The 19,161-nt window shown below is 41.0% G+C and overlaps 1 protein-coding gene across 1 annotated transcript in view; it reads left to right on the top strand.

Annotated features, from left to right (window-relative positions):
* Positions 1 to 19,161, top strand: part of MSH3 (mutS homolog 3) — a 756,380-nt gene that overhangs the window by 593,410 nt on the left and 143,809 nt on the right. Inside the window, exon 24 of the mRNA XM_053699713.1 lies at positions 18,274 to 18,460. Coding sequence (XP_053555688.1) covers positions 18,274 to 18,460 — 187 coding nt within the window. The remainder of the gene's footprint in view (positions 1 to 18,273; positions 18,461 to 19,161) is intronic.

Consider the following 19,161-nt stretch of genomic DNA (forward strand, 5'->3'; position numbering starts at 1 on the left):
TGATGCCCTCAGGCGAGAAACTCCCTTGGACGAGATCCAGGACAGGATAATGGTTCTTAAGCTAGCTAATGCCTTTATCTCGGATTTCACCCTTCAAGTTATTAAGTTGGGGGCCAAAATTTCAAACTTCTCTATCTTGGCTCGCAGGGCCTTAAGGCTGAAACCTTGGTCTGCGGACATTTCATCTAAGTCAAAGCTTCTATTTGTCCCTTACAAGGGGAAGACCCTGTTTGGTCCTGAGCTGAAAGAGATTATTTCTGACATTACGGGAGGTAAGGGTCACCTTCTCCCTCAGGACAAAAAGATTAGGCAGAAAGGAAGACAAAGTAATTTTCATTCCTTTCACAACTCCTTCAACTAAGCAGGAACAAGCTAAATCTAATTGGAGACCCGCCCAATCTTGGAATAAGGGTAAGCAATCCAAGAAGGCGGCCAATGACTCCAACACAGCATGAAGGTTTTGCCCCCGATCCGGGACAAATGGATCTGGTAGGGGGCAGACTTTTTTTTTCGCTCAAACCTGGGTTTGGGACGTTCAGGATCCCTGGGCTATAGAAATAGTGTCTCAGAGATACAAGCTGGAGTAAAAAATGTATCCTCCCAGGGGCATGTTTCTAATTTCAAGGTTATCTGCAGACCAGACAAAAAGAGAGGCGTTCTTACATTGTGTAGAAGACCTCTTAGCTCTGGGAGTGATCGTTCCCGTTCCACCTCAATATCAAGGTATGGGATTCTATTCCAATCTGTTTGTGGTTCCCAAGAAGGAAGGAACCTTCAGACCAATTCTAGACCTCAAGAGTCTAAACAAGTTTCTTAGAGTGCCATCCTTCAGGATGGAAACTATTCGTTCCATCCTTCCCTTGATCCAGGAGGGTCAGTTTATGACAACAGTAGATTTAAAGGACGCATACCTGCATGTTCCCATTCATAGGGATCATCACAGTTTCTTAAGGTTTGCCTTTCTAGACAAGCATTTCCAGTTTGTGGTTCTTCCTTTCGGTCTTGCCACGGCTCCCAGAATCTTCACAAAGGTTCTGGGGTCTCTTCTTGCGGTTCTTCGTTCAAGAGGCATTGCGGTGGGGCCGTATCTGGACGATATTCTAGTTCAGACGCCGTCCTTTCAGCTAGCAAAATCACACACGGACCTGATAGTGGCTTTCCTAAGGTCATATGGGGTGGAAGGTGAATCTAGAAAAGAGCTCTTTAGTTCCTCATACAAGAGTGACCTTTCTAGGGACTATCATAGACTCTCTGTCCATGAAGATTTTTCTGACAGAAGTCAGGAAATTAAAGATTATCAATACTTGTTGAGCTCTGCAATCTTCTCCTTGTCCTTCTGTGGCCCAGTGCATGGAGTTAATAGGTCTGATGGTAGCGGCAATGGACATCGTCCTGTTTGCTCGCTTTCATCTCAGAGCTCTGCAGTTGGACATGCTCAAACAATGGAATGGAGCTTATTTGGACTTGTCCCCTCGACTTCTATTAGCACAGGAGACAAGGGAGTCTCTTCTTTGGTGGTTGTCTCTAGATCATCTCTTCCAGGGAACATATTTTTGCAGACCATCCTGGGAGATTGTGACAACAGATGCCAGCCTTCAGGGGTGGGGAGCAGTTTGGGGCTCCCTAAGGGCTCAGGGGATATGGTCTCAGACAGAGTCTCTTTTGCCCATAAACATTCTGGATCTGAGAGCGATCTACAATGCTCTCCTGACCTGGCCTCAGCTAGCTTCGGTTCAGCTAGACTCTCTGTCTATGAAGATTTTTCTGACAGAAGTCAGGAAATTAAAGATTATCGATACTTGTCGAGCTCTGCAATCTTCTCCTTGTCCTTCTGTGGCCCAGTACATGGAGTTAATAGGTTTGATGGTAGAAGCAATGGACATCATCCTGTTTGCTCGCTTTCATCTCAGAGCTCTGCAGTTGGACATGCTCAAACAATGGAACGGAGCTTATTTGGACTTGTCCCCTCAACTTCTATTAGCACAGGAAGACAAGGGAGTCTCTTCTTTGGTGGTTGTCTCTAGATCATCTCTTCCAGGGAACATGTTTTTGCAGACCATCCTGGGAGATTGTGACAACAGATGCCACCCTTCAGGGGTGGGGAGCAGTTTGGGGCTCCCTAAGGGCTCTGGGGATAGGGTCTCAGACAGAGTCTCTTTTGCCCATAAACATTCTGGAACTGAGAGCGATCTACAATGCTCTCCTGACCTGGCCTCAGCTAGCTTCGGTTCAGTTTATCAGGTTCCAGACGGACAACATAACGTCAGTGGCCCACATCAATCATCAGGGAGGAACCAGGAGTTCCTTGGGCGGAGGCCCATTCTTGTTGTTCTTTCGGCAACCCATATCCCAGGGGTGGACAACTGGGAGGCAGATTTTCTGAGCAGACAGAGCTTTCATCCGGGGGAGTGGGAACTTCATCCGGACGTGTTCTCCAGTCCGTGTTCTCCAGATCCTCAGGTGGAGCTGATAGATGCTCTGGCGGCCCCTTGATCCTTCAATCAAACATATCTGTTTCCTCTGTTTGCTCTCCTTCCGCGAGTGATTGCCCGGATCAAACAGGAAAGGACTTCAGTGATTCTCATAGCACTGGCCTGGCCTCGCAGGATCTGGTATGCAGACCTGGTGGAGATGTCGTCTCTACCTCCTTGGAGGCTTCCGCTTCGAAAGGAACTTCTGATTCAGGGACCCTTCCATCATCCAAATCTAGATTCTCTGAAGCTGACTGCTTGGAGATTGAACGGTTGATTCTAGCCAAGCAAGGTTTTTCTGACTCAGACATAGACACTTTGATTCAGGCTCGTAAGCCTGTCACTAGAAAGATTTATCACAAGATTTGGCGTGTGAATCCAAGGGCTACTCCTGGAGTATAGTTAGGATTCCTAGGATTTTATCTTTTCTCCAGTAAGGATTGAAGAAAGGATTATCTACAAGTTCTTTAAAGGGTCAAATTTCAGCATTATCTATCCTGTTACACAAGCGTCTAGCTGATGTCCCTGATGTTCAGTCTTTTTGTCAGGCCTTAACCAGAATTAGGCCTGTGTTTAGACCAGTTACTCCTCAATGGAGTCTTAATTTAGTTCTCAAGGTTCTTCAAGGGGTTCCGTTTGAACCTATGCATTCCTTAGATATCAAGTTGTTATCTTGGAAGGTTTTATTTTTGGTAGCGATTTCTTCTGCTCGTAGAGTGTCTAAGCTTTCAGCATTACAATGTGAGCCCCCTTACCTTATCTTTCATGCAGATAAGGTTGTCTTACGTACAACATGTTTCTGATTGGATCATTAATCAGGAAATTGTTGTACCTTCCTTGTGTCCTAATCCTTCTAAGAAGGAGAGGCTCTTACACAATTTGGATGTAGTTCGTGCTTTAAAGTTTTATTTACAGAAAATTTTGTCAGGGTGCACAGATCACAGAACCGGAGTAGGACTGGCACTGTGAGACGTTAAAAGACACCTAGCTAACAAAACCTTTCTTTTGGAAGTATAAGGTACCGTGGAGATAGGACCTTTAAGGACACTATTAGTATAGTTCTGATGGTTATTTTTTGCTTTGAGTTTTAACATTAATGATTTATGAATGTCTATACAAGCATAGCAAGTGTATTTTATATGTGTATACTTCATTTGTATTTTAGCTAGGAAGATAAATATATGCTCAACTGTAGTGGAACTATAATTTTCTACTCATTCCTTGAACAGTGAGCTGGATATACAGCTCAGAGACTGCCTATGTTTATATATTGATTGTCAAGTGGCAGTCGTAGGACTTTGGGTGGCACTCAGCTCTATATGTCTAGATGGATTATGTGATGTCATATTATTGTCACTTAAGGCTGTTTAATATGTATGTTATTTGTTATGCGCTATTTACTGCCCTATACCAAATTACTATACAGATATAAGATAGCCCATATACCTTAGCTATACATATATAGTTCATTACATGTTGTCCTGTCCTCTTTTGTTGGGGGCTGAACCCCCTCTATCTACAGTTAATTAACTCTCCAATCCCGCCACACAAATATACTAAGGCTGTTACAAGGTAGAATAAATACACCTAGCTTATTTGGATCACGGTTGCCCCTTCTCACACCTTTGTTACTTTATTATATTCAGTTTACCACCTCTTTCCCCCCCCATAATGTACCTTCCTAATTGGAAGAGCTACTTGAACGGTTTATCTTATATGTATCGCAACCTTTTATTTTGAAAGTATTATTGTGACATCTCTCTATTTCATTTATGCTAGCTTTTTTTTTGTTTTAATGTGAGGTATGTATTTTGTATCACTAAATTTTTCTGTGATATAATGGCTATGACTATATCTCTGAGTATATCAGATATGAAAATAATATTTGAAAATGTCCTAGTTTATTAGCAACAAAAAATGGAAAATTTGAGGTTTATTTTCAATTTGTGTTTACTATTTTTGATATGCAACAAACTGTACCCTATATAAATATATAGCGGTTATTGTAACTCTCTTACTTTTATGTCATTTATTTGTTGTAATGCATTTATACCTCAATAAAAATATTTTTTTTAAAAAAAGTTTTATTTACAGACGACTAAAGACTTTCGACAGTTTTCCTCTTTGTGGTATTTTCAGGCAAACGTAGGGGACAGAAAGCTACGTCTGTTTCTCTTTCTTTTTGGCTGTAGAGTATTACAAGTTTGGCTTACGAAACTGCTGGACAGCAGCCTCCTGAGAGGATTACGGCTCATCCCACTAGGGCTGTTGCTTCCTCATGGGCATTCAAAAATGAAGCTTCTGTGGAACAGATTTGCAAGGCTGCAACTTGGTCTTCTCTTCAAACTTTTACAAAATTTTACAAATTTGATACTTTTGCCTCGACTGAGGTGGCTTTTGGGAGAAGGGTTCTTCATGCAGGGGTGCCTTCCGTTTAGGTATCCTGTCTTGTCCCTCCCGTATCATCCGTGTACTCTAGCTTGGGTATTGGATCCAATAAGTAATGAAGATGATCCGTGGACTCATCGTGTCTTTAAGAAGAAAAGAAAATTTATGCTTACCTGATAAATGTATTTCTTCTTAGACACGATGAGTCCACGACCCGCCCTGTCATTTTTAGACAGGATGTTTTTTATTGTAAACTTCAGTCACCTCTGCACCTTGGCTTTTCCTTTCTCTTCCTAAATTCGGTCGAATGACTGGAGTGGGAGGGAAGGGAGTAGCTATTTATCAGCTCTGCTGTGGTGCTCTTTGCCTCTTCCTGCTGACCAGGAAGTGAATATCCCATATATCCCATAGTAATGAAGATGATCCGTGGACTCATTGTGTCTAAGAAGAAATAAATTTATCAGGTAAGCATACATTTTCTTTTTTTTCTTTCATGATTCAGATAGAGCATGGAATTAGGAGCCGACCCATTTTAGGTTCAGCACCCTAGATAGCGCTTTCTTATTGGTGGCTACATTTAGCCACCAATAAACAAGCATAGCCCAGGTTCTGAGCCAAAAATGGTCCGGCTCCTATCCTTTACATTCCTGCTTTTTAAATAAAGATAGCAAGAGAAAGGGGGAAAAAATTGATAAATGGAATAAATTGGAAAGTTGCTTAAAATTGCTTTCTCTATCTGAATCATTAAACAAAAAATGTGGGTTTCTTTTTAACCCCTTAAGGACCAAGGACGTACGCCGTACGTCCTAAAAAAAATACACTTAACGACCGAAGACGTATGGCGTACGTCCTTGGTCTTGGAAAGCGGTGGAAGCAATCCTGATCGCTTCCAGCTGCTTTCTGGTTATTGCAGTGATGCCTCGATATCGAGTCATCCTGCAATAACCCTCCTTGGCCATCCAATGCAGAAAGAGTCACTCTGTGGCCCTTTCTCCACCGGACCTCGATGGCCGGTATCGTTGGTGGGTGGGAGCCAGTCTGGGAGGCAGGTGCACGGCCATCGATGCATCTGCTGATGCAAGAGGTGGGCGCGATTGACAGGGACTGGGAGCGGGCGTGTGCACGGGGTGAAAGCGGGTGGGAACGGCTACACTACAGAAAAAATGTTGAAGAAAAGTGGGATAAAGTGGGGTAAAATTTAATTAAAAAAAGCATCTATGGGATCTGGGAGGGGAGGGGGGTTGTTCTCTGGGGGGGGAAGCTACACTACAGAAAAGCATTTTTTGGGGTAAACTGGGTACTGGCACACAGCTGCCAGTACCCAAAATGGCTCCCAATAAGGTAGAGGGGGAGGGTTAGAGAGCTGTTTGGGGGGAGATAAGGGAAGTTGGGGGCTAAGGGGGCTCCTACACATCAGCATATGTAAATATGCTATAAAAAAAAAATATACCTTTTATTTTAGTACTGGCAGACTTTCTGCCAGTACTTAAGATGGCGGGGACAATTGTGGGGTGGGGGAGGGAAGAGCGCTGTTTGGGAGTGATCAGGGGTCTGTTGTGTCAGGTGGGAGGATGATCTCTACACTAAAGCTAAAATTAACCCTGAAAGCTCCCTACAAGCTACCTACACCCTGTTCCAAATTATTATGCCAATAATATCTTTCTCATTTACCTAAATAATTGATGTAAACAACAGTCAGCATAATTCTCATGTTATCAACTATTAAGAGTACAATTCAAATTTTATTGAACAAACCTCCTAATGATAACAGTATTTTTTTCAAAATAAAAAACTTACAATGCACTGTTCCAAATTATTACGCACAGTAAGTTTCAAAACACTTCATAGGTTGTAAAGAACTGAAAATTGTCATTTGTTGTGTTTGCAGCATATTTACTGAAATCAAAAGCTATTTCAATCAAACTTTGAACAACATTTTAACTTTTAAACATTTTAACAGGTCACGTTACATTTTAACATAGGACCCCTTATTTGATAGCAGCTTCACAAGTCTTGCATCCATTGAACTTGTGAGTTTTTGGACAGTTTCTGCTTGAATTTGTTTGCAAGATGTCAGAATAGCCTCCCAGAGCTGCTGTTTGGATGTAAACTGCCTCCCACCCTCATAGATCTTTTGCTTGAGGATGCTCCAAAGGTTCTCAATAGGATTGAGGTCAGGGGAGGATGGAGGCCACACCATGACTTTCTCTCCTTTTATTCCCATAGCAGCCATTGATGCAGATGTATTCTTTGCAGCATGAGATGGTGCATTGTCATGCATAAAGATGATTTTATTACGGAAAGCGTAGTTCTTCCTTCTGTACCAGGGAAGGAAGTGGTCAGTCAGGAACTCCACACACTTTACACCTTTGGGGACCCTAAAGGGGCCGACCACCTCTCTTCCCATGATTCCAGCCCAAAACATGACTCCACCACCGCCTTGCTGACGTCGCAGCCTTGTTGGAACAGGGTGGCCGTCCACCAACCATCCACTACTCCATCCATCTGGACCATCCAGGGTTGCACGGCACTAATCAGTGAACAGGACTGTTTGAAAATTAGTCTTCATGTATTTTTCTGCCCAAGGCAGCTGTTTCTGCTTGTGAGCATTGGTTAGTGGTGGCCGAATGGAAGGTTTATGCACAGTTGCAAGACTCTGGAGGACTCTACACCTTCATGTCAGTGGGACTCCAGAGGCACCAGCAGCTTCAAATATCTGTTTGCTGCTATGTAATGGTATTTTAGCAGCTGCTCTCTTGATCCGATGCATGGATCTGGCAGAAATCTTCCTCAATGTGCCTTTATCTGCACGAACCCGTCTGTGCTCTGAATCAGCCACAAATCTCTTAATAGTGCGATGATCACGCTTAAGTTTTCGTGAAATATCTAATGTTTTCATACCTTGTCCAAGGCATTGAACTATTTCACTCTTTTCGGCAGCAGAGAGATCCTTTTTCTTCCCCATATTGCTTGAAAATGGTGCTCTGCTTAATCATGTGGAACACCCTCCTTTAGTAGTTTTTCCTTTAATTGGGCTCACCTGGCAATCTAATTATCACAGGTGTCCGAGATTGTTTTCAGTGATCAATAGAGCCCTGAGACACAATGCCATCCATGAGATAAACTTAAAAAAAAAATTTTAATCTTTGTGACACTGAAATAGAATTTGCATAATAATTTGGAACAGGGTGTAATTAAACCCTTCACTGCTAGACATAATACACGTGTGATGCGCAGCGGCATTTAGCGGCCTTCTAATTGCCAAAAAACAACGCCAAAGCCATATATGTCTGCTATTTCTGAACAAAGGGGATCCCAGAGAAGCATTTACAACCATTTGTGGCATAATTGCACAAGCTGTTTGTAAATAATTCAGTGAGAAACCTAAAGTTTGTGAAAAAGTGAAGGTTTTTTATGATCGCATTTGGCGGGGAAATGGTGGCATGAAATATACCAAAATGGGCCTAGATCAATACTTTGGGTTGTCTACTACACTACACTAAAGCTAAAATTAACCCTACAAGCTCCCTAATTAACCCCTTCACTGCTGGGCATAATACACGTGTGGTGCGCAGCTGCATTTAGCGGCCTTCTAATTACCAAAAAGCAACGCTAAAGCCATATATGTCTGCTATTTCTGAACAAAGGGGACAAAGTGGTTTGGAAATAGCAAAGTGCTACTTGTATTTATGGCCCTATAACTTGCAAAAAAGCAAAGAACATGTAAACATTGGGTATTTCTAAACTCAGGACAAAATTTGGAAACTATGTAGCATAGGTGTTTTTTGGTGGTTGTAGATGTGTAAAAGATTTTGGGGGTCAAAGTTAGAAAAAGTGTGTTTTTTTCCATTTTTTTCCTCTTATTTTTTTAAAAAATTTTTATAGTAAATTATAAGATATGATGAAAATAATGGTATCTTTAGAAAATCCATTTAATGGCGAGAAAAACTGTATATAATATGTGTGGGTACAGTAAATGAGTAAGAGGAAAATTACAGCTAAACACAAACACCGCAGAAATGTAAAAATAGCCTTGGTCCCAAACGGACAGAAAATGGAAAAGTGCTGTGGTCATTAAGGGGTTAACATACAAAGCAACATTATTTTGTAAATGCATAACATGTAAGATGTGCTTAGCTTCTGGCTACATACAATTGTTGATGCCTCACAATTATTTAATATGCAATGACCAGGACAAAAATGCGTTGTTGTTGTACTATAAATGAACACATTGCTGTCTGCCAAGCGTGATTTTCCTGAGGGTTAAGAAAGAACTAAAAAAGAAAACAAAATATTTTACAGACCTTGGAGTTATGATATTTCAAAGCTTTCACTTGGTATAGAGTCCAGTATTTCACAAACCAAGTTCATTTTGTGCACTGTAGTTTGTATAACTTGATTTTGATTAAAGTTTTGTTTTAGTTTACATTGAATTGTATTATCTATTCTTTTCCAGTTATTTGGTCATTGTTTGTTTTTAATTGTTGTGTGTAAAGTGTTTATAACTGACTAGTGGTTTATCTCAGTTATATTTCATGCAATATCACAAAGCTGTAGTAATATATTTTTTTCACTGTTTGTTAGACTATGTTCTGCCTGGAAAAGTTGTTGAGCATCAAATTGTCGGAAACAGTCCATGTAATCTCCACTAGCAATTAGTATTCTCGAATAGCAGCCATGTAATGTCCTGGTAACCAGTAGATACAGCCTGTCAGACGTTCTGAGCCAGACAGAGGCACAGCCAGTAACAGTGGTTGGACAAGGCAAGGAAGGTTGAGTTTCATATTAAGTCTCAGTCAAAGCGAAGAAGAGTTTGTGACAGAAAAACTGAGGCAAAGGTTGTGCTATGGAAAGACAAAGGGATGAGAGGGGCCCAGTTTGTGAGAGGAACTGGTGCATGGTGGTGGTGAAAGTAAGATATGGATGCCCTTGAGAGGGAGAACGATCATGGACTAGAACCTAGGTAGGCAGGTGGTGGTAGACCCATAAGGCCTAGTGCATTGTTGATATTCATAACGTTTCACTTTCTGATAACTGATAACTTGTTTATCAATATGAATAAAATAATGTAATATCCTGCGCTTATGAGGAAGTAAGGCTTCTTTGTCCTCAATCCTTGAAACAAATAGCTTCAGCAGTGATATTGGCTTTTAAATAAGCTTATGCCTCAATAATACACAAAATAGCCTTAATAAATACAATAAAATATATTTTCTAATTATATATCAATATGAGCTGCCAATTTCCACATCTAACTCCTGGTGATAAGCTAGTTATGTTACAGTAATAATCTGAAATCAATCTTAAATATTATAAAGGCATAAACTGTATGTGCAATTTTTGTCCTTGGAGGATTGTTAGACCGAAGAGACATTTTTTCTTAAACCATCTTTCTTCTGTTATGTGTGATCAGTCCACGGGTCATCATTACTTCTGGGATATAACTCCTCCCCAACAGGAAATGCAAGAGGATTCACCCAGCAGAGCTGCATATAGCTCCTCCCCTCTACGTCACTCCCAGTCATTCTCTTGCACCCAACGACTAGATAGGATGTGTGAGAGGACTATGGTGATTATACTTAGTTTTTATAACTTCAATCAAAAGTTTGTTATTTTACAATAGCACCGGAGCGTGTTATTGCCTCTCTGGCAGAGTTTGAAGAAGAATCTACCAGAGTTTTTTACTATGATTTTAACCGGAGTAGTTAAGATCATATTGCTGTTTCTCGGCCATCTGAGGGAGGTAAAAGCTTCAGATCAGGGGACAGCGGGCAGATGAATCTGCATTGAGGTATGTAGCAGTTTTTATTTTCTGAATGGAATTGATGAGAAAATCCTGCCATACCGTTATAATAACATGTATGTATACTCTACACTTCAGTATTCTGGGGATGGTACTTCACTGGAATTACTCTGTAAAAAGTACATTAAACCTTTTAATAGGTATTTATTATGTTAAACGTTTTTGCTGGAATGTAGAATCGTTTGCATTTTCTGAGGTACTGAGTGAATAAATGTTTGGGCATTATTTTTCCACTTGGCAGCTACTTGTTTTAATTGTGACAGTTTCGTTTCTCTCTCACTGCTGTGTGTGAGGGGGAGGGGCCGTTTTTGGCGCTCTTTGCTACGCATCAGAAATTTCCAGTCAGTTACTCTTGTTTTTCCTGCATGATCCGGTTCATATCTAACAGAACTCAGGGGTCTTCAAACTTCTTTGAAGGGAGGTAGATTCTCTCAGCAGAGCTGTGAGACTTATATATTGACTGTGATTAAAAACGTTGCTCTGTAATTTTTACGTTTCAAATTTAATTATTGTTACTTTACTAATGGGAACAAACCTTTGCTAAAAGTTGTGTTGTTTTCAAGGATTGATGCTATAACAGTTTTTCAGTTCATTATTTCAACTGTCATTTAATCGTTTAGTGCTTCTTTGAGGCACAGTACGTTTTTGTTAAATAAGATTGTAACCAAGTTGCAAGTTTATTTGCTAGTGTGTTAAACATGTCTGATTCAGAGGAAGATACCTGTGTCATTTGTTCCAATGCCAAGGTGGAGCCCAATAGAAATTTATGTACTAACTGTATTGATGCTACTTTAAATAAAAGCCAATCTGTACAAATTGAACAAATTTCACCAAACAGCGAGGGGAGAGTTATGCCGACTAACTCGCCTCACGTGTCAGTACCTGCATCTCCCGCCCGGGAGGTGCGTGATATTGTGACGCCTAGTACATCTGGGCGGCCATTACAGATAACATTACAAGATATGGCTACTGTTATGACTGAAGTTTTGGCTAAATTACCAGAACTAAGGGGCAAGCGTGATCACTCTGGGGTGAGAACAGAGTGCGCTGATAATACTAGAGCCATGTCGGATACTGCGTCACAGCTTGCAGAGCATGAGGACGGAGAGCTTCATTCTGTGGGTGACGGTTCTGATCCAAACAGATTGGATTCAGATATTTCAAATTTTAAATTTAAATTGGAGAACCTCCGTGTATTACTAGGGGAGGTTTTAGCGGCTCTTAATGATTGTAACACTGTTGCAATACCAGAGAAATTGTGTAGGTTGGATAAATACTTTGCGGTACCGGCGAGTACTGACGTTTTTCCTATACCTAAGAGACTAACTGAAATTGTTACTAAGGAGTGGGATAGACCCGGTGTGCCGTTCTCACCCCCTCCAATATTTAGAAAGATGTTTCCAATAGACGCCACCACACGGGACTTATGGCAAACGGTCCCTAAGGTGGAGGGAGCAGTTTCTACTTTAGCTAAGCGTACCACTATCCCGGTGGAGGATAGCTGTGCTTTTTCAGATCCAATGGATAAAAAATTAGAGGGTTACCTTAAGAAAATGTTTGTTCAACAAGGTTTTATATTGCAACCCCTTGCATGCATCGCGCCGATTACGGCTGCGGCAGCATTTTGGATGGAGTCTCTGGAAGAGAACCTTAGTTCAGCTACGCTGGACGACATTACGGACAGGCTTAGAGTCCTTAAACTAGCTAATTCATTCATTTCGGAGGCCGTAGTACATTTAACCAAACTTACGGCTAAGAACTCAGGATTCGCCATTCAGGCACGTAGGGCGCTGTGGCTAAAATCCTGGTCAGCTGATGTAACTTCTAAGTCCAAATTACTTAATATACCTTTCAAAGGGCAAACTTTATTTGGGCCCGGTTTGAAAGAAATTATCGCTGACATTACAGGAGGTAAGGGCCACGCCCTGCCTCAAGACAAAGCCAAAGCTAAGGCTAGACAGTCTAATTTTCGTCCCTTTCGGAATTTCAAAGCAGGAGCAGCACCAACTTCCACTGCTCCAAAACAGGAAGGAGCCGTTGCTCGTTACAGACAAGGCTGGAAACCTAACCAGTCCTGGAACAAGGGCAAGCAGGCCAGGAAACCTGCTGCTGCCCCTAAGACAACATGAGTCGAGGGCCCCCGATCCGGGACCGGATCTAGTGGGGGGCAGACTCTCTCTCTTCGCCCAGGCTTGGGCAAGAGATGTTCAGGATCCCTGGGCGTTAGAGATCATATCTCAGGGATACCTTCTAGACTTCAAATTCTCTCCCCCAAGAGGGAGCTTTCATCTGTCAAGGTTGTCAACAAACCAGATAAAGAAAGAAGCGTTTCTACGCTGTGTACAAGATCTGTTATTAATGGGAGTGATCCATCCGGTTCCGCGGTCGGAACAAGGACAAGGGTTTTACTCAAACCTGTTTGTGGTTCCCAAAAAAGAGGGAACTTTCAGGCCAATCTTGGATTTAAAGATCCTAAACAAATTCCTAAGAGTTCCATCGTTCAAAATGGAAACTATTCGGACAATCTTACCCATGATCCAAAAGGGTCAGTACATGACTACAGTGGATTTAAAGGATGCTTACCTTCACATACCGATTCACAAAGATCATTACCGGTATCTAAGGTTTGCCTTCTTAGACAGGCATTACCAGTTTGTAGCTCTTCCATTCGGATTGGCTACGGCTCCAAGAATCTTCACAAAGGTTCTGGGTGCCCTTCTGGCGGTACTAAGACCGCGAGGAATTTCGGTAGCTCCGTACCTAGACGACATTCTGATACAAGCTTCAAGCTTTCAAACTGCCAAGTCTCATACAGAGTTAGTTCTGGCATTTCTAAGGTCGCATGGATGGAAAGTGAACGAAAAGAAGAGTTCTCTCTTTCCTCTCACAAGAGTTCCTTTCTTGGGGACTCTGATAAATTCTGTAGAAATGAAGATTTATCTGACAGAAGACAGATTAACAAAGCTTCTAAATGCATGCCGTGTCCTTCATTCCATTCAACTCCCGTCAGTAGCTCAATGCATGGAGGTGATCGGCTTAATGGTAGCAGCAATGGACATAGTACCCTTAGCACGTCTACATCTCAGACCGCTGCAATTGTGCATGCTGAGTCAGTGGAATGGGGATTACTCAGACTTGTCCCCTACTCTGAATCTGGATCAAGAGACCAGAAACTCTCTTCTATGGTGGCTTTCTCGGCCGCATCTGTCCAGGGGGATGCCATTCAGCAGGCCGGACTGGACAATTGTAACAACAGACGCCAGCCTACTAGGTTGGGGCGCTGTCTGGAATTCTCTGAAGGCTCAGGGACAATGGAATCAGGAGGAAAGTCTCCTACCAATAAACATTCTGGAATTGAGAGCAGTTCTCAATGCCCTTCTGGCTTGGCCCCAGTTAAGAACTCGGGGGTTCATCAGGTTTCAGTCGGACAACATCACGACTGTAGCTTACATCAACCATCAAGGAGGGACAAGAAGCTCCCTAGCAATGATGGAAGTATCAAAGATAATTCGCTGGGCAGAGTCTCACTCTTGCCACCTGTCAGCAATCCACATCCCGGGAGTGGAGAACTGGGAGGCGGATTTCTTGAGTCGCCAGACTTTTCATCCGGGGGAGTGGGAACTTCATCCGGAGGTCTTTGCCCAAATACTTCGACGTTGGGGCAAACCAGAGATAGATCTCATGGCGTCTCGCCAGAACGCCAAACTTCCTCGCTACGGGTCCAGATCCAGGGATCCGGGAGCGGTTCTGATAGATGCTTTGACAGCACCTTGGAACTTCGGGATGGCTTATGTGTTTCCACCCTTCCCGCTGCTTCCTCGATTGATTGCCAAAATCAAACAGGAGAGAGCATCAGTGATTCTAATAGCGCCTGCGTGGCCACGCAGGACTTGGTATGCAGATCTAGTGGACATGTCATCCTGTCCGCCTTGGTCTCTACCTCTAAGACAGGACCTTCTGATACAGGGTCCATTCAAACATCAAAATCTAACTTCTCTGAAGCTGACTGCTTGGAAATTGAACGCTTGATTTTATCAAAACGTGGTTTTTCTGAGTCGGTTATTGATACCCTGATACAGGCTAGGAAGCCTGTTACCAGAAGAATTTACCATAAGATATGGCGTAAATACCTATACTGGTGCGAATCCAAGGGTTACTCCTGGAGTAAGGTTAGGATTCCTAGGATATTGTCCTTTCTACAAGAAGGTTTAGAAAAGGGTTTATCGGCTAGTTCATTAAAGGGACAGATCTCAGCTCTGTCTATCTTGTTGCACAGGCGTCTATCAGAAAATCCGGACGTCCAGGCCTTTTGTCAGGCTTTAGCTAGAATCAAGCCTGTGTTTAAAACTGTTGCTCCGCCATGGAGTTTAAACCTTGTTCTTAACGTTCTACAAGGAGTTCCGTTTGAACCCCTTCATTCCATTGATATAAAGTTGTTATCTTGGAAAGTGTTATTTTTAATGGCTATTTCTTCGGCTCGGAGAGTCTCTGAGTTATCAGCTTTACATTGTGATTCTCCTTATTTGATTTTTCATTCAGATAAGGTAGTTCTGCGTACTAAACCTGGGTTCTTACCTAAGGTAGTCACTAACAGGAACATCAATCAAGAGATCGTGGTTCCTTCTCTGTGCCCGAATCCTTCTTCAAAGAAGGAACGTCTTCTACACAATCTAGATGTAGTTCGTGCCCTCAAGTTCTACTTGCAGGCAACTAAGGATTTTCGACAAACGTCTTCCCTGTTTGTCGTGTACTCTGGTCAGAGGAGAGGTCATAAGGCTTCGGCTACCTCTCTCTCCTTCTGGCTTCGTAGCATAATTCGTTTAGCCTATGAGACTGCTGGACAGCAGCCTCCTGAAAGAATTACAGCTCATTCTACTAGAGCTGTGGCTTCCACTTGGGCCTTTAAGAATGAGGCCTCTGTTGAACAGATTTGCAAGGCTGCAACTTGGTCTTCGCTTCATACTTTTTCCAAATTTTACAAATTTGACACTTTTGCTTCTTCGGAGGCTATTTTTGGGAGAAAGGTTCTTCAGGCAGTGGTTCCTTCTGTATAATGAGCCTGCCTATCCCTCCCGTCATCCGTGTACTTTTGCTTTGGTATTGGTATCCCAGAAGTAATGATGACCCGTGGACTGATCACACATAACAGAAGAAAACATAATTTATGCTTACCTGATAAATTCCTTTCTTCTGTTGTGTGATCAGTCCACGGCCCGCCCTGTTTTTTAAGGCAGGTAGATATTTTTTAAATTATACTCCAGTCACCACTTCACCCTTGGTTTCTCCTTTCTCGTTGATTCTTGGTCGAATGACTGGGAGTGACGTAGAGGGGAGGAGCTATATGCAGCTCTGCTGGGTGAATCCTCTTGCATTTCCTGTTGGGGAGGAGTTATATCCCAGAAGTAATGATGACCCGTGGACTGATCACACAACAGAAGAAAGGAATTTATCAGGTAAGCATAAATTATGTTTTTTATTGAAACATATTTTAGGCACAGATATCAAAATTGTGTGTGTGTGTATACACGTATGGGGGACAGCACGACTATTACATGAAAAAAACATTATCGAACATATAACCTAGTTGTAAAAGAAAATATGTTGTACACCTGGAAATACTTTATACTTAAATCAGATGGTTTACTAATTATTTGGAGGTTTATCTAATGGATTGTAAATGTTGTAATGGGATCCAAAATATGAGCAAATTAAAAATGTTATGTAAAATTAAGATACATCATTTTAATGGAGGGAGCTAATAAAGTTGAACAATGTGTTTTATTAAACAGAAATGAAACCCAAAATGTTTCTTTCATGATTCAGATAGAGCATGTGATTTTAAACAACGTTGTAATTTACTTCTATTATCCGTTTTTCTTCATTCTCTTGGTATCTTCTATTGAAAAGCAGGGACATAAGATTAGGAGCCGGCCTATTTCTGGAGCACTATATGGCAGCAGTTTTGCAAGAATTGTATCCATTTGCAAGAGCACTAGAGGGCGGCACTTTTTCCTGCCATGTAGTGGTCCAGATGTCTACCTAGGTATCGCTTCAACACAGAATATCATGGGAAGGAAACAAATTTGATAATAGAAATAAATTGGAAACTTTTTTTAAAATAGTTTGCTCTGTCTGAGTCACAAAATACATTTTTGGGTTTCGTATCCCTTTAATGTAACATTTTGGAAAATGTGCACATTCTTTGTCTGTCAAACAGAAAACAAACATATTTCCCCAGTAATTCTAGGAGATGTTGAAACGACCTTATACTATTTTTCACCACACTGTTCTTACTTATGCTTTTTGTGTAATTTAATATTGTTGTAACTCTAAGTTATATTGTTCTTGGTAAACTGGAAAACAAACCTAATCTTAAAGATTTTTGTTTTGTGTTAATTTAAGCAATTATTCTAGTACTAGCTTCATCGTTTTTAAATATCATTACCTTATCAAGCTAGATTATGATGAATTAAATTCACAGTAGAACAAAATATAATACTGAAAATAATGTCAACACTATAAAAATAATATTTCCCCAGAACTGTGATAGGTGCTCTTCAGAGGATTAGACCAAATGTTATGACAGCTGTGAATTCAAAGCTGTTTAGGGAATTTTGGCTAAATTATACGTCCACAAAACACACGACTTAGCCAAGTTATGTTTCTTTTATGTTTTGTTTCATTTTATTTGTGTAAATCGTGCTTACCTTTGTGTCAAAACTATTTATAAACTGAAATAGAAGTGTACAGAATTTAAATCTATAATATATTGGCATTTTGAAAAATGTGTTATTATAACAACACTTTACAATTGGATCTTGGTTTACAAATGTATAATACAAATAAAATAGATATCAAATATTTTTCTTTTATACAGTATCAGTGGTTCTGAGAACTGCATAACTAAAAGAGTTAGTGACATTTTATAATTTAAAGAAACTGTCAACTTTTATATTTTCAAGTGCTTCTAGAATGTGTGCTTGTTCTACTTTTTCCCAGAGGGTGTCTCTATCATGCAACATTCTACACAGTGATTGTATAGCTCAGAGTGCAAGGTCACTTATATTTGTCCCTAACTGGCCACATGAAAGCAGGCTCTGAATATGAATGCCACCATTTTTTTTTTTAAAATAGGCACCTATCTGAACTGCTCTTGATTTGTAAAACATTAAATAGTGTGATAACAAATTGACAGTGTTACATTTTTTAAAAACCTTGTTTTGCAATGCAATGAGGTTTTCTCCACAGAAAATGTTGCCAGTCGGGTGGCATTATAAAGTAGCCTGGTGGCTTTATAGTAGTCAGGTGGGGACAGTGTAATAATTTCTAATATTCTATAATTTTCTTCTATCCAAAGTGCACGATTGAATAATTTAACATAAATCTGTGCAATAAAAAGTTACTGTTTTTAATAACTAATTTTAGCCTATATTGGCTAAAAATTTTAGCTGGGTAGTGCACCCAAAATCAGCCGGATGGTGCACCCGCCAAAAAGATCCTGGGGAGAACACTGCAGCTCTAAATTGCTGAAATATGCTATGATTTATATCCCTGTAATGTATTTTCCTCTAGATCACTGATGTTATTTTATGATTTTGTTTTTCATTACAGAATGGGAGCTGCAGACAATATATATAAAGGCAGAAGTACTTTCATGGAAGAACTAACTGAAACTGCTGAGATTTTAAAGAACGCAACACCCCAATCTCTTGTAATACTGGATGAGCTGGGGAGAGGCACCAGTACACATGATGGTATAGCTATTGCCTATGCAACTCTTGAATACTTCATAAAGGATGTACGTATGTTTCACTATGTAATGCTTTTAGCAAATAAGAGAACTGTGAACATTACAACCTATTTTGAGCAAATTACAATTTCTTACAATGAGCAGACATAATGTCTTTCATTCTTTGTACTTTATAGCAGTACTTGAAATTTCTGTATTTCTGCATTATCACTCTAGTAACTTTTAACAAAGGTATTTTTTTCAAATTAGAGTAAATGGCAAAAATGCATCTGATTTACTGCACATTGATTTACCGCATGAGACTGCCAGGGATTTAGTCGGCATTCAATCTCCTTGTTCTAGTTACCTCTGCAGTCCTCACTGGTGAAGACGTTGCCCCAGTCTAATCGGATCTCTGGTGGGATCTCCACATCCATATTCTCCAAAGTGGATCCTCTATCTCAGTGCTCCCCAGCAGCCAAAAGTGAAGTGTGTGTAGGAGGGATCTCCTGTGGTTCAATGTGGAGACTAAGAGTGCTGAGTTTAATCTTGCCTGTCTCTGCCATCTGAATGGCATCAATCTGGCTCAAAATTCACACAGTAGATCACAATGTGTGATCTTGCTTATATGTGTTGATGGGAAGACGTGGCACTCTGTGAGATCAGTCTCTTTTTGCTCAGGGAATGCATCGCTTGATTGATGTATTGTGCCGGACTGGTGTTGGGTAAGAGAACTAAGTACTTTCTTATCTTTATCAATATAGTTGTTG

Source organism: Bombina bombina, chromosome 2 (assembly GCF_027579735.1).
Source record: "Bombina bombina isolate aBomBom1 chromosome 2, aBomBom1.pri, whole genome shotgun sequence".
NCBI lineage: Eukaryota > Metazoa > Chordata > Amphibia > Anura > Bombinatoridae > Bombina > Bombina bombina.